The 19,734-nt window shown below is 52.1% G+C and overlaps 1 protein-coding gene across 1 annotated transcript in view; it reads right to left on the bottom strand.

Moving 5' to 3' along the window:
• Positions 1–3,677: 3,677 nt before the first annotated feature.
• UBASH3A (ubiquitin associated and SH3 domain containing A) overlaps positions 3,678–19,734 on the bottom strand; it is a 45,352-nt gene continuing 29,295 nt past the window's right edge. The window contains 8 exon segments of the mRNA XM_033232568.1: positions 3,678–4,206; positions 6,922–7,031; positions 7,938–8,044; positions 8,761–8,809; positions 8,812–8,904; positions 12,754–12,846; positions 14,662–14,784; positions 17,549–17,648. Of these exon segments, the coding sequence (XP_033088459.1) occupies positions 4,069–4,206; positions 6,922–7,031; positions 7,938–8,044; positions 8,761–8,809; positions 8,812–8,904; positions 12,754–12,846; positions 14,662–14,784; positions 17,549–17,648 (813 nt within the window). The 3' untranslated portion in view covers positions 3,678–4,068.

Below are 19,734 nucleotides of genomic sequence, written 5' to 3'. Positions count from 1 at the left end.
GTGCGCCGATTCCTTTCCAACCTTCGTCTCCATAAAGGTCTGTCTGCTCAGCAGGAGTGCACAGGTGCGACTCCAGACTTCTAACACACCTGTGCCCATTCGCGCTACGCCCAAGTGCCCCGGCAGGAGGCCTGAGGCCAGGGTTCCATGCAGCCCTGTGAAGGGAATACATCGGTACTTCTCAGCTGGGGACGATCCTGCTCCCCCAGGGACATTTGGTAACATGTGAAGACATTTTTGGTTATCACAACTGGTGAGCTGGGGTGAGGGATGTACTGCTGCTTCAGTGGGGGAGGGCCAGGGATGCTGCTGGACATCCCACAATGCATGGGCGTGCTCTGACAAAGATGTATCTGGCCCCAAATGTTAATAGTGCCAAAGCTGGGAAACACTGGGCTATAGGAGCAGAGAAGTTTTGCAGGCGAGTCATGGGTCCCACTGGACTTGGGGCTGCCAGGAAGCCTGGCACATAGTCACTATTGCAACCCTTGGGAAGGAGTAACAGATGAGAGGGTGAGTGACAGCAACAACAGGACAAGGCAGATATGACTAGCATGAATTGTGCAGAGGACGCCTGAGCTGGGATTCAGGGACAGCAAGATGGGCTGGCAGCCAGGAGGGCTTCCTGGAGGGGGTGGGCTGGAACTGGACGGCATGAGAAGCACACAGCTTTCCCAGCTTACCTTTTACTTTTTAACTCTTTGATAGTTTTTATATTTATTTATTTATTTATTTATTTATTTTGAGATGGAGTCTCACTCTGCCTCTCAGATTGGAGTGCAGTGGTGTGACCTTGGCCCACTGCAACATCCGCCTCCCAGGTTCAGGTGATTCTCCTGCCTCAGCCTCCTGAGTAGCTGGGATTACAGGTGCCTGCCACCACACCTGGCTAATTTTTGTATTTTTAGTAGAGATGGGGTTTCACTATGTTGTCCAGGCTGGTCTTGAACTCCTGACCTCAAGTGATCCACCTGCCTTGGCCTCCCAAAGTGCCAGGATTACAGGCATGAGCCACTGTGCCTGGCCCAGGCTTGTTTTTTTTTTCAAGCACGCAGTGAGGAAGTAAAAAAGAGAATGTCGGTGGGGCATCATATCATGGCCTTGGTGACAAGATGTCCACATACAGATGGTGTCAGCAGGGGTCAGACTTGGCTCACAAACACCAAAGGGCCCCCACCCAGGAAGAGGTAAGAAGAAAGAGTGAGTCTTTTGTTTTCTTTTTTGGGGATTTCCTATTGGTTCATAGAGTAGGCAGTTTACACCCAGTAATGATAATCCCACCAGGCATTTCCGCCTCTGCGCTTTTCCAGCCCAGCTCTGTCCCCAAGGCTCAGTCATACAGTGAATGGTTCCTTCTGGAGGAACAGAACCACCCAACCCGGGTCCTCTGCCGTGACGCTGGAATGGGGGTCTGACAGAACCAGAATCATAGAACGTCAAGAAAATGCTATTTCTTGCACACTAGACCTGGAAGTCTGAGTTTCAAACCCATCTCATTCTCCTTGCAAAACCTGGGAGCAGCCCAGCAGGACGAGGGGGGAATTACCGGTGTCTGGCTTTCCCAGGGTAGGGGGCCTGGAAGCTTCACCCCTGAGAAGGTGACTCCAGAGATTCGTTACAGACCACCCGAATACGTGATGGTGATTCCAATGCCATACCCTGACTGGCAGCACTTTAATTCATCATCATGATTAGTGAGCGTGGCACTGTGATATCCAGGAGGGACTTGTACCCAACCACACACTTGCCGAGGAGAAAGAACAACTGCCCAGGTGCCCAGTGGTGGGGCGTATTTGTTGCAGGACGTACTGCCCATCCACCTGCATCCCAGTGAATCCATCTCTTTTCTACCCGGTATCTGCTGGGATGCGTCTAGGATGATCTCCCTGAAGACGTTATCACAGTGTGGCCTGGACTCGAAGCAGGCCTGTGAGTGGGGTGCACGCTCTGCTCTCTGTGGCTGTGCCAACTTCAAACTTCTTTACATTTGGACACAGAAAAACTACATCACTAGCGAAATAAAACAAGGGGCAGACAGATGTGTCTTTTTCTCAGGAGGTTGTGTTTGATGGACTAAAACAGCGAGGAACCTTTTATTGGGTCTGGCCTCCTGTGCATCCTACGCCATGTGGGCCGGTTCCAGCACAGCCCAGGGTGTTCACCGTCTTTATTTCTGTAAGAGCTGCCTTTTCGTTCTGCCCTCTGCTTGCCTGGGTGCTCACAGCGGGAGGCTAAGGGTGTAGCACAGGTCCTTCCTGCGCTGTCTCTGCATTCACAGTATAAAAGGCACTTACAGAGCCACTACCGCAGCCCCAAACTGCAATCATGAAATAACATCTGCATTGGATCGGGGGCTAGAAAAGATGAAAGACCGATGGACTGTCACTGCTCCATGCTAGGATCTCTGCCTGCAGCACGAGGCACCACACGTTTGGGCTGTGGGAGCAGGCGTGACCTGTGGGCTGGGGCATGAGACTCCCCACTGGGGAGACCCCATCCCCTGCTGGACCCCATCCCTGCTTCCTCAGTATCACCATCATGGACAGACTCCACTTTGCTGGTGGCCCTTCTTTTGGGGCCCCGTTAAATCGGGGGAGCCTACTTCTCCCACTGGCAAAGTCCTCTTCTCTCCTCTACGTGATTAGAAACAAGAACAGCAGAAGGCAAAAAAGGCCTGCAAGGGGAGTGTCTCAAATCCCTATGTCTGAGGCCTTGTAGGAGCAGCTCTGCTGTGCTTGGAAGGGTTGGGGTATGTTACGGCAGGCTACAGGATAACCCTCAAAGATGTTCACGTCCTAATCCCGGGGACCTGGGAATACGCAACTTTATGTGGCAAAAGGGACTTTGCACCTGTGGTTAAGGCTTGTGAGATGAGAATTGATCCTGGGTTATTGGATGGGCCTGATGTCAACACAAGGGCCTTTGTAGGAGGGAGGCAGGAGGGTCAGAGGCAGAAGGCGATGTGGCTGTGAAGGCAGAGATGGTGAGAGCTTGGAGGCTGCTACGCCGCCATCCTTGAGGAGGGAGGGTGCAGGTGGCCTCTAAAAGCGAGAAAAGGCAAGGAAAGGATCCTCTCCTGGAGCCTCCAGAAGGAATGTAGCCTGCCGACAAAATTCCGACCTCCAGAACTGTAGGAGAGTAAGCGCGCGCGTGCGCGTGTGTGTGCATGTGAACACGTGTGTGCCTGTGTGTGGATGTGTGTTTTTGTGTGTGCATTGTATGTGTATGCCTTGGTGTGTGGGTGCGAGTGTGTGCATTTGTGTGTGTGTGCTCGTGTGCATGTGTCTGCATGCGTGCATGTATGCATGTTTGTATGTGTATGTGTGTGTGCATGCTTGTGTACCTACATGTGTGCATGCGTGCGTGTGCATCTGTGTGCACATGTGTATGTGCATGTATTTGTGTGTGTGCGTGCACGTGTGTGCCTGTGTGTGTATGCATATGTGCGTGTGTGTATGTGCGTGTGTGTATGTATGAATTTTGTGTTCTTTCCATGACCACCAGGTTTGTGGTCATTGGTTACAGCAACCACAGAGACATAGTAACGTGAGTGTTGACAGCACTGAACAGCAACCCAGTTTTGAGCTGGTAGATGGTATTCTGGGCCCATTGTATTGACTATTACACCTGTTTTAGCCCATGTGGATATGGCTAAAGAGTGACGGATGCAGAAAAAGAAAAAACGATTGGGAATTTAATGATCAGACCATGGAAAATGAAGTGGTTAGATCCTTCGTTTGTGGTGAGTCTTTAATTCCTGGAATTTAGAGTCCTGAGCAGTTGTGTCCCCCGCTGCAGACACTCAGTGTACATGCTGCAGGGGGGTGTCCTCACCCAGCCATCTGCCCTGTGCTCCCCACAGCTGAGCTGGTGGAGGATGGGTCCACAGATGGGAGTTACACAGGCGAAAGCCGGAGGGAAATATTCCGGAATATAAAAGTGCGTCTTGTGCTTTTACAAATCACATTGGGTGAGACTAAGACGCCTCTGGAAAGAGCAGCATCTTCTAGCCTCTGCACGTGGTCTCTGCCTCTCCACTCTGAGGTTATGAGAACATCACCGTGGCTCTCAGTTGCCTGAGATCCAGTTCCTCCAGTTAAATGCTGCATTCGCCCCGTGGGTCAGGGTCTTCACCGGTGGGTTCACCAACTCCCATTTTCCTTCCTCTTTATTTTCTTCACAGAAGCACATGCCCAGGGAAGGGATCTAGAACGGAGTTTTAAATCACTTGTTAATATCTTACAAGTCCATCAACTTCAGACTATCTCCAAAGCCAATGGTCAGGCACTCCTCTATTTTGGAGGGTCTGTGACTGCCCAGGCTGGCACTGCCACCATCAAACGGCACCAACATCTGCCCAGGCGGTGTCCCATGGGGGATGTCCCCTAGCCAGGGGACACTGGGTCATTCTGGAGACATTTCTGATTGTCACAACTGAGGATGGAGGTGCTGCCGACACCTAGCAGGCAGAGGTCCTACAAGGTGGTGCATCCTACAATGCGTAGAATGACCCCCACTACAAAGGTCTGCAGGCTGAGGTGGAGATTGCTGTCCACCACTTAAGGAGTGGCTCATGTTCTCACATTCAGCATCACAAAAAGACACAGACATTGAGTTTTCAGACCCAAAAGAAAAGCACGAAGTGAACCTTTAGACCTCCATCCCTTCATCTGTGAAATGGATGTGTGGGAACAAAGCTTTGTGGTGAAGCCTTTTTTTTTTTGTCTTTTACTTTTCTTTCTTTCCGTCCTCTTTCTAATGTCTAGAAATTCCTCAGGCAGATGAAATTTACAAAAATGCCAATGGGCAGGGGGATTCGAGCGAGGCTGGTGTTGACTCTGGGGCGATTCTCTCCTCGTGCTTGTAGAGGCTGTGGGCGGGGGGTGGTGATGGGCTGGCTGGGGAGGGTCCTGAGTGCTCCGTTTCCAGCTGCCCTGATTTGGGGGCCTATCTTTCGGCAGAGCCCCCTTTGCGTTTTCTGATACGCACGAGCAAGTCCTGCTTATTTTGGGGTGGGGGCAGGGTGGACACCACGTGATCAGCATAAGCAAGTCCAGGAGCTTGGAAGTTCCCGATTGGCACCAATGGAAGGGGGTGAAGGGTCCAAGGAGCCGGTGGAGCTTTGGCCACAAAGGCTCATGGGTTTGGGGAATTGTCAGCAGCTGCCGTGTGCCATGCTGCCACCCTTAGTTACAGGGACCCCCAGGAGCGCCTGGGGCTGGGGGCTTGGTGTGTGTATATGGGGCTGTGGGAAGGCGGGTAGGGACAGGAGGGATGTATCAGAGCACATGTGTGGAAGAACCATTTGCAGAAGCAAGAGCAGCACTTTGGGAGCAGGTGGTGCTGGGGCTGCCTGGACAGTCCCCAGGAAAATCCACGAAGACCTCTACCAGTGCAGCCTGGGGAGGTTGAGCGGCCCTGTTTGGACAATGCTCACCTGGTGGCTCAGGAACCCAGAGCGCTTGGAAACATCTGGATCATAATTGGGACACACCACCCTGGAGACACTGCCGGGGAAGCCTGTTTCTACTCAGGTGCAGAGGAAAATGGAGCAAGAAAGGGAGATTCGGGTTTCTGATGCCAACTTGCTGAGTGACAATGACCCGTGGCAGGCATGCTCCTCGTGTGCGTAAGCTCTCATCCAGCTGCTGAGGCAGGTGCAGCTAGAGAGCTAAGCCCTCCTGCAGGCGCCTGGCTGGTGTCACTGGACTGGGCCTGGGAGCTGGGCTCCTCTGAAGCCCCCGAACGCTTAGGAGGACTCAGCAACACCCTCTCTTGCCCACAAATTATGGCAAACAAGCTGTGGCCAGTGTGGTCCTGTGGCAGTGCTGTGTGAAGACACCAGGTCAGGAGCTCAAGCACCTCCAATGCCAGGCATTGTCCATGCTGCACGTGCTGCCTGGGCACCGACCAATGGACTCATGAATGTCACAAAAAGGTCAGGACCACGGGGAGTCCAGCCTTGAGTAGATCTGCAGGGAAGGGTTGGGACGGGGGTGGGATCTACACTCCTGAGTTTCCCTGCCTCAATTCACCCATGGACTGGATGTCACCCTCTCGCTTTGCTGGGTGATAATCAAGGTTGTTCAAGATGCCACTTGTGCGTTATCCTCTGTTTGTCATTCACAAGGCCCTTGCCAGCACCTGAGCACTCTGACAGCTACAACCAGCTCAAGCTTGTTCCGTGCTGGGTGACTCCAAGGGCAAGAGGATCAAAGGGCTCCTTTTCATCCATCAGCCACCCTGCCCCAGGTCCGCAGAAGAGGCCAGAAGTGAGTACTGCAGTTGTTTCTTCCCTCCTCATCCAAGCTGCTTACTCCTTCCTGAACTGTCTGTTTTTCTTTCTTTCTTTTTTTGGGATGGAGTCTCGCTCTGTACCCCAGGCTGGAGTGCAGGGGCATGATTTTGGCTCACTGCAAGCTCCGCCTCCCAGGTTCACGCCATTCTTCTGTCTCAGCCTCCCAAGTAGCTGGGACTATAGGCGCCCGCCACCACGACTGGATAATTTTTGTATTTTTGGTAGAGACAGGGTTTCACCATGTTAGCCAGGATGGTCTTGATCTCCTGACTTCATGATCCGCCCGTCTTGGCCTCCCAAAGTGCTGGGATTACAGGTGTGAGCCACCACGCCTGGCCGACTGTCTGTTTTTCTATGAGCACTGCAAGGGGTTATGGCGTGAGCTGACGGGTAAAAAATCAGCAAGTGACCAATGATGATGAGGATGACTGACCTATCCACCAGCCCCGGCTCGAAGTCGCCCTTTGCACAAGAGCAGGTGGGAACAGTCTCCAGGGGCACGTGGATCCTGGTGGCCCTGGGCCAGCCAGACACTTGTTTTCATTCCGAGAAGTGGATGTGATAAACCTGTGTCTTTGGGGTGCTTGACTTTGTGGCCCAAAGAGCCAAGAGTGGGCACGTACCTTTCTCACGAGCTGGGCAAAATCCCCACATTCCCGGGGCGGCAGCCCGAGCAGTGGCCGCGTGCAGGAGTCCAGCGCGGAGCCGTGACTCACAATGAGGATGACACCCGCTGTGTGAAACAAGAACACCTCCAAGTCAAAGCAGCCCCAGAGAGCATCTTTTATTAGACCAGGGTCCCCAAATTGGTGGGGGCAGAGCTACCTCAGAGTGCCCCGAAGCCTGGCGACACCCCTGGGCTAGAAGTAGTGTGGCTGGTAACCGCTTAGTGATGCCTGCATCCCACCCTCGCTCGTGGATTCCCCTGTACTCAGCAGCTGCCCACCAGCCTCAGGGAGGCCTAGGAAGTGAGCTGAGCCACCCCTGTGGTGGCCGGCTGCCTGGGTCCCGTCAGCCACAGACTGGGATGTAGCGGTGGCTGCCACCCAGGCCAGACCTGATTCACTTGAGAAAGGTCAGCCGGTGGTTTTATCACACGAGCCTGCTATGACTCCTGCTTTAGATAAGAACACCTGGGATCACAGGCCGAGTGGGCCTCGCTCAGGTGACGCGTGTCCCTGCCAGCTTGGGGAAAGGTGTGGGAAGCCAGCGCTTCTGCATGTGCTTCATCCAGGACAAAGCAACATGGGAGGATTAGGAGACCCGTGTGATGGTCAGGGAAGGGGGCTCCAGCTGGAAGTTGGTTGTTCTTTCTCTCTGTCTCTTTTGTTTCCCAGGAAGCTGACTCGAATCCCTTGGACACGGGTGGTTTGTGCTGACCCTGCTGGCCTGTGTCCCATCAGCACTCAGTACCAGGATTGGGGGGTCTCGGGGCCTGGGCGGCAGGGGAGTGCGTGTCTATGCACCTGGTTACTGCAGCAGTAGCAGTGGTGATGAACACTTGGTTGCTGGAGAATGGGGGGTGGGGGGCAGGGGAAGTGGGGGCATTCATCGGTTCAGAAAATTGGCCAATTTCCATCTCAGAGATAATTCCCCAAGCCCCAGGGGCTGTTCATACAGAGGATGGTGAGGCACTTACTGTTCTGCGGACAGGTATTGACGATTTGCACCACGCTCGCCGTACACCTGTCCACATACTCCTGGTAGCTCTCGGCCGGCATGAGGGCAGACAGGGGAAATGCGGGCCTGGAAGGAGGAGATGGAGAGGCTGCTGCCCTGGCCCTTTGGTAGGGATTAGGAGGGCGCGGCTGCAGTTTGCTGGGGAAGGAGAATATTCTTCCAGGATGGCTCTGCCTCCAGGCAGGCTCGTGGTCAACAGGGAGGCTCCAGTTTTGTGCTGGAAACTGGCAAAGCACTGACAGTCAATCTCCAGCACACATTCTTACTCAACACCAGGAGGGCTCTGTGATGGTAGAGTCAGACATGGGTGGAGAATGACAAAGGCTCTCTCCTTGATCCAACTCCAGTCCAGCTCTTCTGAACCTTCTTCTTGATGAGGTCTTGACCCTTGGACTTCTGTGTCTGTTCTTGCAGAGTGAATTTAGCAAGAACCTCTTACCCTCGAAATCTAATCAAGTTCTTTGTCCTCTACCACCCCCCCAGGTGATGTCTGATCACCTCGGCCTGCTTTTAGCAAGAGTCCCCGTTTAGGTTAGTTTAACAAGAATGACCCACCTTCTCAGGAATTTCCCATCCACCAACTCCCACCCTGCTCTGTGACTATAACTCCCCAGTTTTCCTTGTATTCGGAGTTGAGCCTCACCTCTCTCCCCTGCTGCAAAACCCCACTGCAGCAGTCCCTCTTGAATAAAGTATTTCTTACCATTTTAACAATGTCATGACATTTTCCCTTAATAAGAACTGGAAAAGCCCCAGTGGCAGAGAACTTTAGAACAGCATACCTGTAATCAGTGTCAATGTTGAAATTTGCCTCTTTCAGCTCTTCCAGCTCATGAGGGTTGGGGTGGTTTTTCCAGCTTCCCATTTTGTCCATTCAAAGATTCCAGGTTCCACTCGTATCTTGATTTTTCTCTCCAGTTTGAGTTCTGGACTCAACAGAATACAAGTGTTTATCATCCTCAACATCCACCTTGACTTTGCATAAATAAGTCTCCGTTTAGATCTCAGACCGTCACACACAAGTCTGAATCACACCTTTTAAACAGTGTGATTTTCTTCTTGGCAAATACCGTTCTTTGATTACGAATAGCCATTCTATTTCTGAGGTCAACACTGATGAGCAGTGGGAAGGTATCAGAGGAGAGATGGCCCCCTGTGTGCCAGGAAGGACCAGAGTCTCCCAAGAGCTGGTGAGTGTCCCAGGCAGCAGGCTCATGCTGGGGCTCACCTGAGCACCCACGAAACCAGCCCACCGGCTGCATCCTCCAACATGGCGGATCCAGCGATCAATGGACAAGATGTGACCCATCTTGAAGAATGTTGGCCTCATGAGGTCCTTTCCTGATAAACACTTACACAGATTGGGCAAGAGGTGAACAATGGACGGAGCCATCTTCTGGAACATTCTGACTCCCTGCAACTCACACTTCCCAAGCATTTTATATTTTAATTAAAGGAAGAGCCATAAAGTAAGGCCACCTCTTTTTGAGTGGAAAAAAGGACCTGAATGTTTTCACTGGGAACTCAAATGCTGGGCATAAAATTAATTCCTCAAATGTGATTTAGGTCCATGGAAGGAGCTCTTTCATCAAGCATGCTTAGAAAAGAGAGTTAAAGCAAGTTAATCAGGCCCCTGAGTCCTCCCCTATCAACCAGATCCCCTAGTCCTCCCACATCAACCAGGCCCCCGAGTCCTTCCCCATCAACCAGGCCCCCGAGTCCTCCCTGACTCCTCCCTGCGGTGTGTGCTGTGTGTGTGTGGTGTGTGTGGGGGCATGGTGTGTGGTGTGTGTGGTGTGTGGGTGTGTGTGGTGTGGTGTGTGTGGCACGTGGTGTGTGTGTGTAGCGTGTGGTGTGTGTGTGTGGTGTGTGTGTATGGCGTGTGGTGTGTGTGGTGTGTGTGTGGCATGTGGTGTGTGTGTGGCGTGTGTGGTTGTGTGTGGCATGTGTGGTGTGTGTGTGTGGCATGTGGTATGTGTGTGGTGTGTGTGTGGTGTGTGGTGTGGTGTGGTGTGTGTGTGTTGTGTGGTGTGTGTGGTGCGTGTGTATGGCGTGTGGTGTGTGTGTGTGTGGCGTGTGGTGTGTGTGTGATATGTGGTGTGTGTGTTGTGTGGTGTGCGTGGTGTGTGTGTATGGCGTGTGGTGTGTGTGTGGCGTGTGGTGTGTGTGTGATATGTGGTGTGTGTGGTGTGTGTGTGTGAGACGTGTGGCATGTGTGTGGTGCGTGTGTATGGCGTGTGGCATGTGTGGTGTGTGTGGCGTGTGTGTGTGTGTGGTGTGTGTGTGGCATGTGGTATGTGTGGCGTGTGTGGTGTGTGTGGTGTGTGTGGTGTATGTGTATGGTATGTGGTATGTGTGGTGTGTGTGTGTGGCATGTGGTGTGCGTGTGGTGTGCGGTATGTGTATGTGCATGCAAGCATTGTGAGGAGGGACAAGGATTGTGGAAGCCTTGCTTGCCCTCCTGGTGGAGCTGCCTCTGGCCTCTGGCTACACTGCTGTCAGGCCTTTGGGTATTCCTGAGTCCTTTCGTGGTTTGGTCAAATACGCTGATATTGTTCTTTGATCTTCATCGGGCTCATTGAGAACCCAGAGGGGTGGCGAGGCAATGGACATGGGGACCTCCAAGGCAAAGTGAAATAAATCTGCATTTCTGTCTCGTGGCCTGAGGTGCTGTGCAGGTGGCTGGGGTCCTGCGCCACAACTGGGAGGGAAATGAAAGGATGAAGTTGCAAGACTGAGGTAGGCAGAAAGTGTCTCGACATTTTTAAGTGCATGGAAGGTGGATCATGGATGCTCCATGCTGATAAAATGGATTTCTGTGCCTCATGAAACTAGGACTGGATTATGGGATGGAAGGTTCAGGAGAGCACAGGACAGGAATGATGAGCCTGAGAGGCTCTGTGGGTGGAGTCAGGTCCGCTCCTGGCCAGGGCTTCCTGGGCACCTGGATTTGAAGGTGCTCTGAGGGAGCCTCTCTGATGGGGTAGAGGGGATCTGAGGACATGGGAACCGGCAATGCACACGTGTGCGATGGATCCACTACTGTCCCAACAGCTCCTACCGGTCATGGCCCCAGCTCTGATGTGGCCCCATGTGCAAGTCCCAGCAAGACCACCATCTGCGGGATGGCTCCTCCATGGCCCCTCCATTCCTGCCCCTTTCCTGCAGGACATGGCTTCCTCCCTGCCTTGAGCACCCATTCCTTCCACCTGGAACTTGTCATTCCAGCCACGGCAGCCCTGCCATGGTGCAGTGCCAAACTCTGCCGTCTCCAAACAGCCCCCTTCGTGGATCTTGACCCTCACTAGATCACCTCCTTTCTCCTGCACTCACCTCCCCCGTGCTCGGCCTCCTAGCTGACCTAGCTGGAAGTCCATGGGCACGGTCACCCCCTCACTATGCCCTCAAGTCTTCCCGTCCCCTCTGGCTCCCCTGTACTCACAGCTCAACCCCACTCTTGGCTGCATCCCACTCTCCACCCACTCCCGGTCTAAGCTGGAAGAGACCCCCTAGTCCGGCCAACGCATCTCCATTGTTTAAATGGAGCATGAGTTTATCATGCTCACAAACTGTGGATGGGCTCTGAGTGCTGCCCAGCGGTCACCCTGCATCTCCCAGCCCATGACCTGGGCCCCTTCTCCCTGACAGTCATTCATACCTTTAGCGCACTCCAAACTTCCCACAGTTCCTGCCTCCACTTTCTGCTGGTGGCCTGACTTCCTAGGTCTCTGAGAAAGTCGAGGCAAGCCCTGTCCCCGACATCTGCCCTCCTGCTGCATCTGCGTCTGTGTGCTCTGCCCTCTCCCTTGTCACCATGGAGGTCACATGCCCTCTCCCATGTCACCTGTGCTCCTGGCCACAGCCAGTCCCTGCCTGGGGACCGAGATCTCATCCCTCTTCCCAGACAAAGAGGAGCAGGACAGGGTTCAGGCTGAAGGCAGAGCTCAGGCCTCTGGGACAGGCTGCTCTCCTCTGGGCAGAAACTTTCTTCTTCCCGTGGATGGGAGCTGCAGAAGGGTCTGCCCAGGGCTTCCTGACACATATCAGCCCTTGAGGATGCTGGACAGCTCCACTGGCCCAGTGCATTGGCCTGGGAAAGGTCATGCATTTCAGACTTAGAAGGAACCATAGCAGCTGTTTCCAGCTCTCAAGGTTTTCAAATGCTCCTTTCCAGGTATTTTTTTTTTTTTTTTGAGACGGAGTCTCGCTGTGTCGCCCAGGCTGGAGTGCAGTGGCACGATCTCGGCTCACTGCAAACTCCGCCTCCCGGGTTCCCGCCATTCTCCCGTCTCAGCCTCCGAGTAGCTGGGACCACAGGCGCCCTCCACTGTGCCCGGCTAGTTTTTTGTATTTTTTTAGTAGAGACGGGGTTTCACCGTGTTAGCCAGGAGGGTCTCAATCTCCTGACCTCGTGATCCGCCCGCCTCGGCCTCCCAAAGTGCTGGGATTACAGGCTTGAGCCACCGCGCCCGGCCTCCAGGTATATTTTTAAAATGTCTAGCTGACGGAGGCCAAAGAGAAACTGTGTGAGGACAGGCCCTGGCATTCAGCTATCCCAGCCCCTACGGGTCTGATGGTCCTAGTATTCCAGATACGCTCATGGACTCAGCGTGCCTGCCAGCATCCTTGGAGGGCTGGCTCACACCTGCCTGATAACTTTGGTGTGGGCATTCATTGCCAGTCATCCAATTCCACCTCCACTCCCTTCCCACTACCCTTGGAGAACAGCCACAAGATCAAGGCAGTAGGAGAAGCTCACCGAGGTTCTCACTGACCTTCCAGGATGAGTTTGGCTGTCTGCACACAGCGGAGGGCTGGGGAGGTGAACACAGAGCTGATTCTGATACCACTGTCCAGTAGTGCGTCCCCTGGAAAATAGTGAAAAAGGCAGAAAATGCCCCTTTATAATCCTAGCCTCCTATGGTAGATGAGCCATGTGTTCCCTGTGGTAGGCAGGGTCCTCAAAGGGCTCCTGGTTTCCACCCCCTAGTGTGACACACCCTGCATAGCCCCCAAGTGTGAGCGGAACCTGTGACCAGGATGATCTGTGGTTCCTGGGACAGTTATATCCTATGGCGGAAGGGAGGGGATCCAAGGTGGGTGGGGCTGATCAAGTTGGTGAGCCCATTAAAAGCAGTGATTATCTCCAGCCAGTCATGGAAAAAAGAGAACTGCAAAGTGAGAAGGATTCAGCAAAACATGCTCCATTGCTGGCTGCAAAGATGGAGGGGACCGCATGGCAAGGAATGTGGGCAGCACCTAGAGCTGGGAGCAGCCCCCAGCTAATAGCCAGCAAGGAACAGACTTCAGTCCTCCCACTGCAAGGATCTGAATTTGGCCAACAGTAGAATGAGTCTGGAAGGAGACTTGAGCTCCCAGTGGAAACTCAGTCCAACAGAGACTTTGACTTCAGGCTTTAAGACCCCTAGTGCAGAAGCAGCCCTGTGGGCCTAGGCTTTGGATCTGCACCACCGTGAGTTCAGAAAGGGGTCGGGCTTCACATTTGTGGTCATTTGAGAAAACTCAAGACCCACTGCGGCTCGTGGAAGGACAAGCCTGTACACCGCCTTTCCCCCTGTGATATTGGAAGCCCTGCTCTCAGGGAAATATGGGAGTCCCTACGGCACAAAAATTGCACAGCCCCAAAGCTGGTGAGCGACGTTCCGGTGGAGGTTCTTCTGGGTTCAACGGTGTCCCCTCCCCTGCAAAACATGTGAGAGTCCTCACCGTTGGTGCCTTAGAATGTGACTCATTTAGACACAGGATTTTTACAGAGTGGTAAGTTAAAATAAGGGTGTGCACCTCAATCAATTAAATTACGGTGGGTTCTAATCCAGTGTGACAGTCTCCTTCTAAAAGGGGAAATCTGTGCACAGAGACATGCGGAGAAGAGGAGAGGAAGACAAAAGATGTCACCTACGAGCCAGGGACAGAGGCCTGGGACCACCGTCTCCTCCCGACTCATCGTCCTGGGACCTCACAGTGGGAGCCTGGAATCAGCTGTCAGGGAGTGCAGTATTCTCACCACTGCACTCGGCAAGTCCTACAACTATAACTCTATGACTCTATAACTCTATTACTCGGGCTTCCCACCCTGCCCAGAGCAGGTGGCTAAACATTTCCGAGCACACCACTGGGTGAGGACCTGGGAGAGTGGGCCACGGGGGTCTCTGCAATTCACCATTGGTGTAACTTGCTTCTCTGGACCCCATTTTCTGAATTTAGGAAATGAAGACTTGATGAACTCAGTGGTCTCTTCTGTTTAAAAAACCTCAGTCACATAGAAGCAGAACCGCCAGACATGAAGCAGAAGCCCAAAGTGACAGATTTTGAAATGAAACCAATGAGAGGATGTGGTTTTCCATTGTAAAGTGAGCTCCTTGGTGCATATAGTGGTTGTTGATTTTTCCTCCCCTCTCTCATTTTCTCTATGCCTGTCTGTCATTCCTCCCAACTTCCTGAATCATCCATTCCTAGATCAAACCTCTGCACTGCCACTTTCTTGCTGTGTGACCTTGGGCAAGTTGCTTAACCTCTCTGTGCCCCAGCCTCCTCAACAGACTGGAGACAAAGCTAACACTGTATCAAAGGGTGTGTAGCTAGGGCTCAGGCTGGATACCTGTTAACCGTAATCACTGTTGCTGTTATTGTTACTTTTCCTACCATACAGCCCTCAAACATACCTGCAATTCTGGACTGGAAAATGCCACACGATGATAATGGGGGATCGTTTTCAAAGTCTTTGATCCCACGACTCCGTCTGGGCAAACTGCAAGGGAAGTTCAGGTCTGGCCTGTAGTATTTCCCTGAAGTATAAATAAGCATCAGATGTTCAGTTTCATCAAGTTAGTACAGATTTGTTCCACAAAACCCCCAAGACCAAGACCCACTCTAACAGCAAGGTTATTATAGAAACTATTGTCAACTGTGTTGTTTCTGAATATGCTCTGCAACGTGGCTTCAATTTGAGAAGAAAGTGCTGCTCGGCTGTGCACACAACATTTTCTCAAATGCAGAAAACTTAAGTTTCAGCCCCAGGAACTATGCAAACCTCTTTGTCCTCCCCAAATGCCCCACGAAGATTCACTCCTACATTTTCCTGATAAAGAACCTGATAAAGTATCTCCATGACTGGTTTAGCATAACTCGGTAAGTATCTGAAGTTGCCAACAATGATCCATCCCCCTAGCTTTAAACGTATCCTTCTTGCTCAGGGGACAGAGTTCTCGAACTGGAGATGCCCGTGTTGTGCATCCTTTAGTCAACTGCTTGAAGCCAGGCCGGAAGCCAGGTGGGCTCACTGGGACTCTCTCCCACCAGAGGCTGCCTGGTGTCAGGGTTCACGTGGAGTTTGACCTTGAGTTCTAAGATCTGACAGTCTGGTGGCAAATCCTGGCATCACCATCTCCTCACTGTGCAACTAGAAGCAAATGATTTCATCTCTCTTATCAGTAAAAAACAGGGAAAGAGTAGCAATTGTGAGGAGTCAGTGAGGTAACACCCATACTCCAGCGTCTGGTGCAAGAGGGAGTGGCCAACAAGTCGGGGGGCTGGTCTCATGTCAGGGTGACTGATTATCCTCACACAGGGCACCACGACACACTGCACCCTCCAGTGCACTCTGGTTTGCCTTCACATTCTCCAAAGGGACCCCAAGCCTCCTGGCTACTAGTAGGTTCCAGCAGCCACACTGACCTTCCTGAGACCTGCTCTGCCATACATAGCAGGCCCGGCCCTTTGCACCCTGGAATATGCCAGCCCTTTCATCCTGGCCTGCTGCCTTGCACAAACCCAGAGTGGGGGAGCAGTGGGAGGCAGCAGGGGTCAGTGGGGGGCAATGGCTATTTTTCATGCCTATGTTTTAGGTTCCATGTAGGAGTTTTCTGAAGACTCCCTCCCTGGGAGTTCCACAGGCAGAGACTCTTGTTTAAAATTAGAGGTGTTTATTCAACGCCAGCATTAGCTGTTGGGAAAGGTAGTTTTAAAATCAGAGAGAAAGTCCATCAATTTTATTGTATTCTCAAAGGCATCTGTGATCCCCACCAAAATGTCAAGACACTGCATTTAGGTATTTTGCTGTCATTGACACTTTAGTTGTGATCACTCTGGAGGCAGAGGGCAGAGCTCAGGGGATGACAAGGATGTGGGCCAAGGTCAGGTCCCGATGGGAGCAGAGTCTGTGTGGAATAGGGGGTGAGGTGAGGGGCCCCCTGAGGTTGGTTACCTTGGAGGAGGATGTGGCTATACCTCATTGTGATTTATTAAACCTTGTAATATATAAAATGCAGACAAACTAGATGTCATTCTTCACTTTATCAAGGGCCGCTCTACCTTGGGAAAAGATCCACCAGGAGTTTCCTTTCATTTGGGGATTTCCAGTGCCTTTAAAATATTTTCCCTTGTAAGTGACTTGATCTTTTGTCCAGATGACCAAATATTTTTTCTTTTTCTATGAAGTCCAATAAGTATTTTTGGTGTTGATTGTTTTGTATTGATTCTCCCCACCATGGACATGGTGTGTCAGTTCAATCTATAGTTTCAGTAATTCAACAGCTAAAAAATTGTTTTATTCCAAGAAAGTTTCTTATATGTTTGTTAATGCATCCTGATAGCTGCCTATTGTCTTATTGTTGCTTCTTTAAGCTCTTGTATCTTTACTTGACCTTGTTTTATAGAGGCGACCATATTATTAGCTCTATGAGTTCTTGGAAATATGTTTGATCATGATGCTATCTGCTCAGAATCTTTTCTAGTGTGTGGTTGTCATCTGCCAATGGTTTTCCCTACTCATTTCCCACTTTCTTGGGTCTGCTGGGCTTCTGGAGAGGGATCCCGAAAGGGTTCAGCTAACCTAGCAACTGTGAATTGATTTTGTCACTATGTTCAATGCCTTAATTTATGTAATGGGTCATGGCTTAGAAATGGTGACACTATAGGCTTCCTATTAGGAGGTGAGCACTGATGTGGACATTGATCATAAGTACAGAGGTTGGCTTGTGGGTATGTGTATTTATAAGCACTGTTCTTACTTCCTGTCATTCAAAGGAGCAAAGTTGGGGTGCCCTGGAGGCATGTTCAAGAATACGTCCATCTGTTAAGCAGCATAGCCAAAAATTACAACAGTCAAGATTAGGTTGGAGAGGTTCAGAGATGAGACTGAGAGGTACAGCGTGTGCCAGGCCAGAAGTGGCAGGGTCAGAGATCACAGGTCAGGGTGCATTCACTAACGAAATGCTACATATGTGCTGCAGGGATGAAAAGACCTGTCCAAGCATTCACACTAGTGGACCTGCTTCCTATTGAGAACCCTTCCTCTGTCATCCACAGAGAAGTTGACGGAAGATTCTTACAGACAACATACACACTCAGATGCATACATGGAACTCCCCTGGAGGAAGATGTAGCAGATGTAGCAGGAAGATGTATATTTCCACATATACAGTCTACCCATGGTCATTCTACAGACTGGTGCCTCAGCGGATCTGGTGCCATGTAAGGTCATTGAGAAGGAGATCTCATTGGTCAGATCTATAGTGTTTCTGTCCGTAGACCCGCCTGAGCGTGACCTACCGTCAGGAGTGGAGCATTGCTGCAGCCACGACTTCCCGAAGATCTGATCCACCCTCTCCCCGTGGCGAACCACCAGCACGCTCTTCCTTTCAACGGTGGCCTGGGCAGGAAGCAAGGCACACACAGTTTAACATTCAACTCACCGGACTTGCACCTACCGCAGCTCTCCCAGTCATCCAGCAACTGGGAGGGAATCTCTTCCTTCGTCAGTCAATAGCTCAGCCCATTTTGCCCAAATTATTAGAATGAAAGAGGATGTGAAATTGGCAATCTCTTCAATTTCTTCTGATGTTTTATTTTCTGGGCAGTCTAACATCAAGGAAATGAAAAGAGACAGGATTGGCCCCCACCATGACACACATCTGTTTTTCTACTTTTCTGTCTTTTCTAAGTCCTTATCATTCCCACAGAGATGTCTTAGGACATTATCCCTATCTATATTATAATACGTACTGTTATAATATAGATTATCTATCTGTATATCTAGTCTCCTCTCCTGCTGGCACACTTCTTCTGAGAAGCCCTGCAGGACTGCCCTGGTGTTGACATGTTGAGGGGCAGTCCTTTTATGGCTTCCAGGTATGAGTTCTGCTTCTGAGCACTGAGTGGAGAAGCCCTCATCCATCCCCTTGCTGTTTTCCCATAGCTGGTCATTCTCTGTTTGGCTGAATGCTAGAGGAAAACAGTATTTTATAGTTAATTTATTTCTTCTTGGCATGAGACTGGCTTTGGTGGTGGCCAGCAGCTTCGAGCCGGGGACAGCAGCTCTCTGGCACCTTCTTCCCTGGCCTCAGGCAGCCCCAGGATGGCCTTAGAGCCTCACAGTCACACAGCTCATGCCCGCCCTGTTTCTGGGAAGCCTGTGCTTTGGGGAAGTAGCCCAAGGGTCATGCTTGGGGCAGTGAGACCGGCTATCCTTTGGGAGGGGCCTCCTCTGTGTGGGATGGTGTTGGGGGGCTCTGCCCTCAGGGGGCTGGGCCATCCTTCTCCCCATGCTGTGCAGGGCTGATCAAGTGGAGGTGCTAGCTTTGAGAGGAACCCACTGCAAATGAGATGGAGAGAGTGAATGAGAGCTGAGGATGGTCCCCTGGGACCAGAGAGCAGACTTGTAGGGGCCAAGCCAGCTAGAGGCCACCAGGACAGCTGCGTGGAGCGTAAGCCCTGCACCAGGACCCTGGAGGGAGACACCAGTCTTGGCTGCTTCCCTGGAGGGCACTATTGTGCCAGCTGACATTGGCCCCACACCTACATTCCCAGCCCCAGAGCCAGGCCCAGGCTATCCAGGGGGGTCCATTTCAGAGCAAGAGGTGGGGACCCCTGCAGCAACACAGGCCCAGTGGTGCTGCCCTCTGGCACCCAGGCCTTGTGCCTCAGCCTCCCTGTGACACGGCACCACAGGAGGGAGCGTGTCACATGCTGGGACGTGAAGCTGCAGTGCACAGCACCCCTGCTTTAGGGAGCTGCAGGTCCTCCTGGGCCAAGAGATGAACATGGAAAGATGAGTCATCGACAGAGATGGTGGGGGCAGAGCGCACAGGGCCTGCCACGGGAGGTGGGCTGCGAGGCCTTCTGGGGACCAAGTCCTGCCTGGAGCCGAGGCAACTAGGGAGGGACAGGGTAGGGAGGACCCCTGGGCAGGAGGCAGCTCAGACAGGCGCTATCCCTGCCCTGCTCCCTCTTGGCCACACAGCTCTCTCTAGGCTAAAATGACAGGGCGGCTCTTGTGTGTGTTTTCCTACTGAGCAGGGTAAGGAAGAGAGGTGAGGAGAGGTGAGCCTTGTCCGTGTAAACCCTCATACATCAGCCCCAGCATCGCCCTGATTCCCCCCAAATCCTAGAGAGGAAAATGCAAATGCCTTCAACATCCAAACACCCTCAGGGAGGAAGGGACTCATTTTCCACCTGGCCAGTGCAGCTGATCATCCTGTCTGGACTTGCTTCTGTGAACAGTGATCTAGTCTCAAGGGTCTGCACTAACTGGCCACTGGCTCTGGCAAGAGTGGTCCCCAGTGGTGTCCCTGCACCTTGGGAAGTGATTGGAAACTACTGGGAATGAAAGGACACCAGAAAGCAAGGTGGGGGCCAATTTCACCTGCCTTGCAAGCGTTCTTGGCGTCAGCACCACGGGCAGCTCCTGCCAGATCTTGTGGATGCCTTGTGAAGTCCACACTGGCCTGGACGATGCA

This window comes from Trachypithecus francoisi, unplaced genomic scaffold, assembly GCF_009764315.1.
Source record: "Trachypithecus francoisi isolate TF-2019V2 unplaced genomic scaffold, Tfra_2.0 Lachesis_group14, whole genome shotgun sequence".
In the NCBI taxonomy this organism is placed as follows: domain Eukaryota; kingdom Metazoa; phylum Chordata; class Mammalia; order Primates; family Cercopithecidae; genus Trachypithecus; species Trachypithecus francoisi.
The sequence above is the reverse complement of the archived record's forward strand: the minus strand, read 5'-3'. Positions and strand labels throughout refer to the sequence as shown.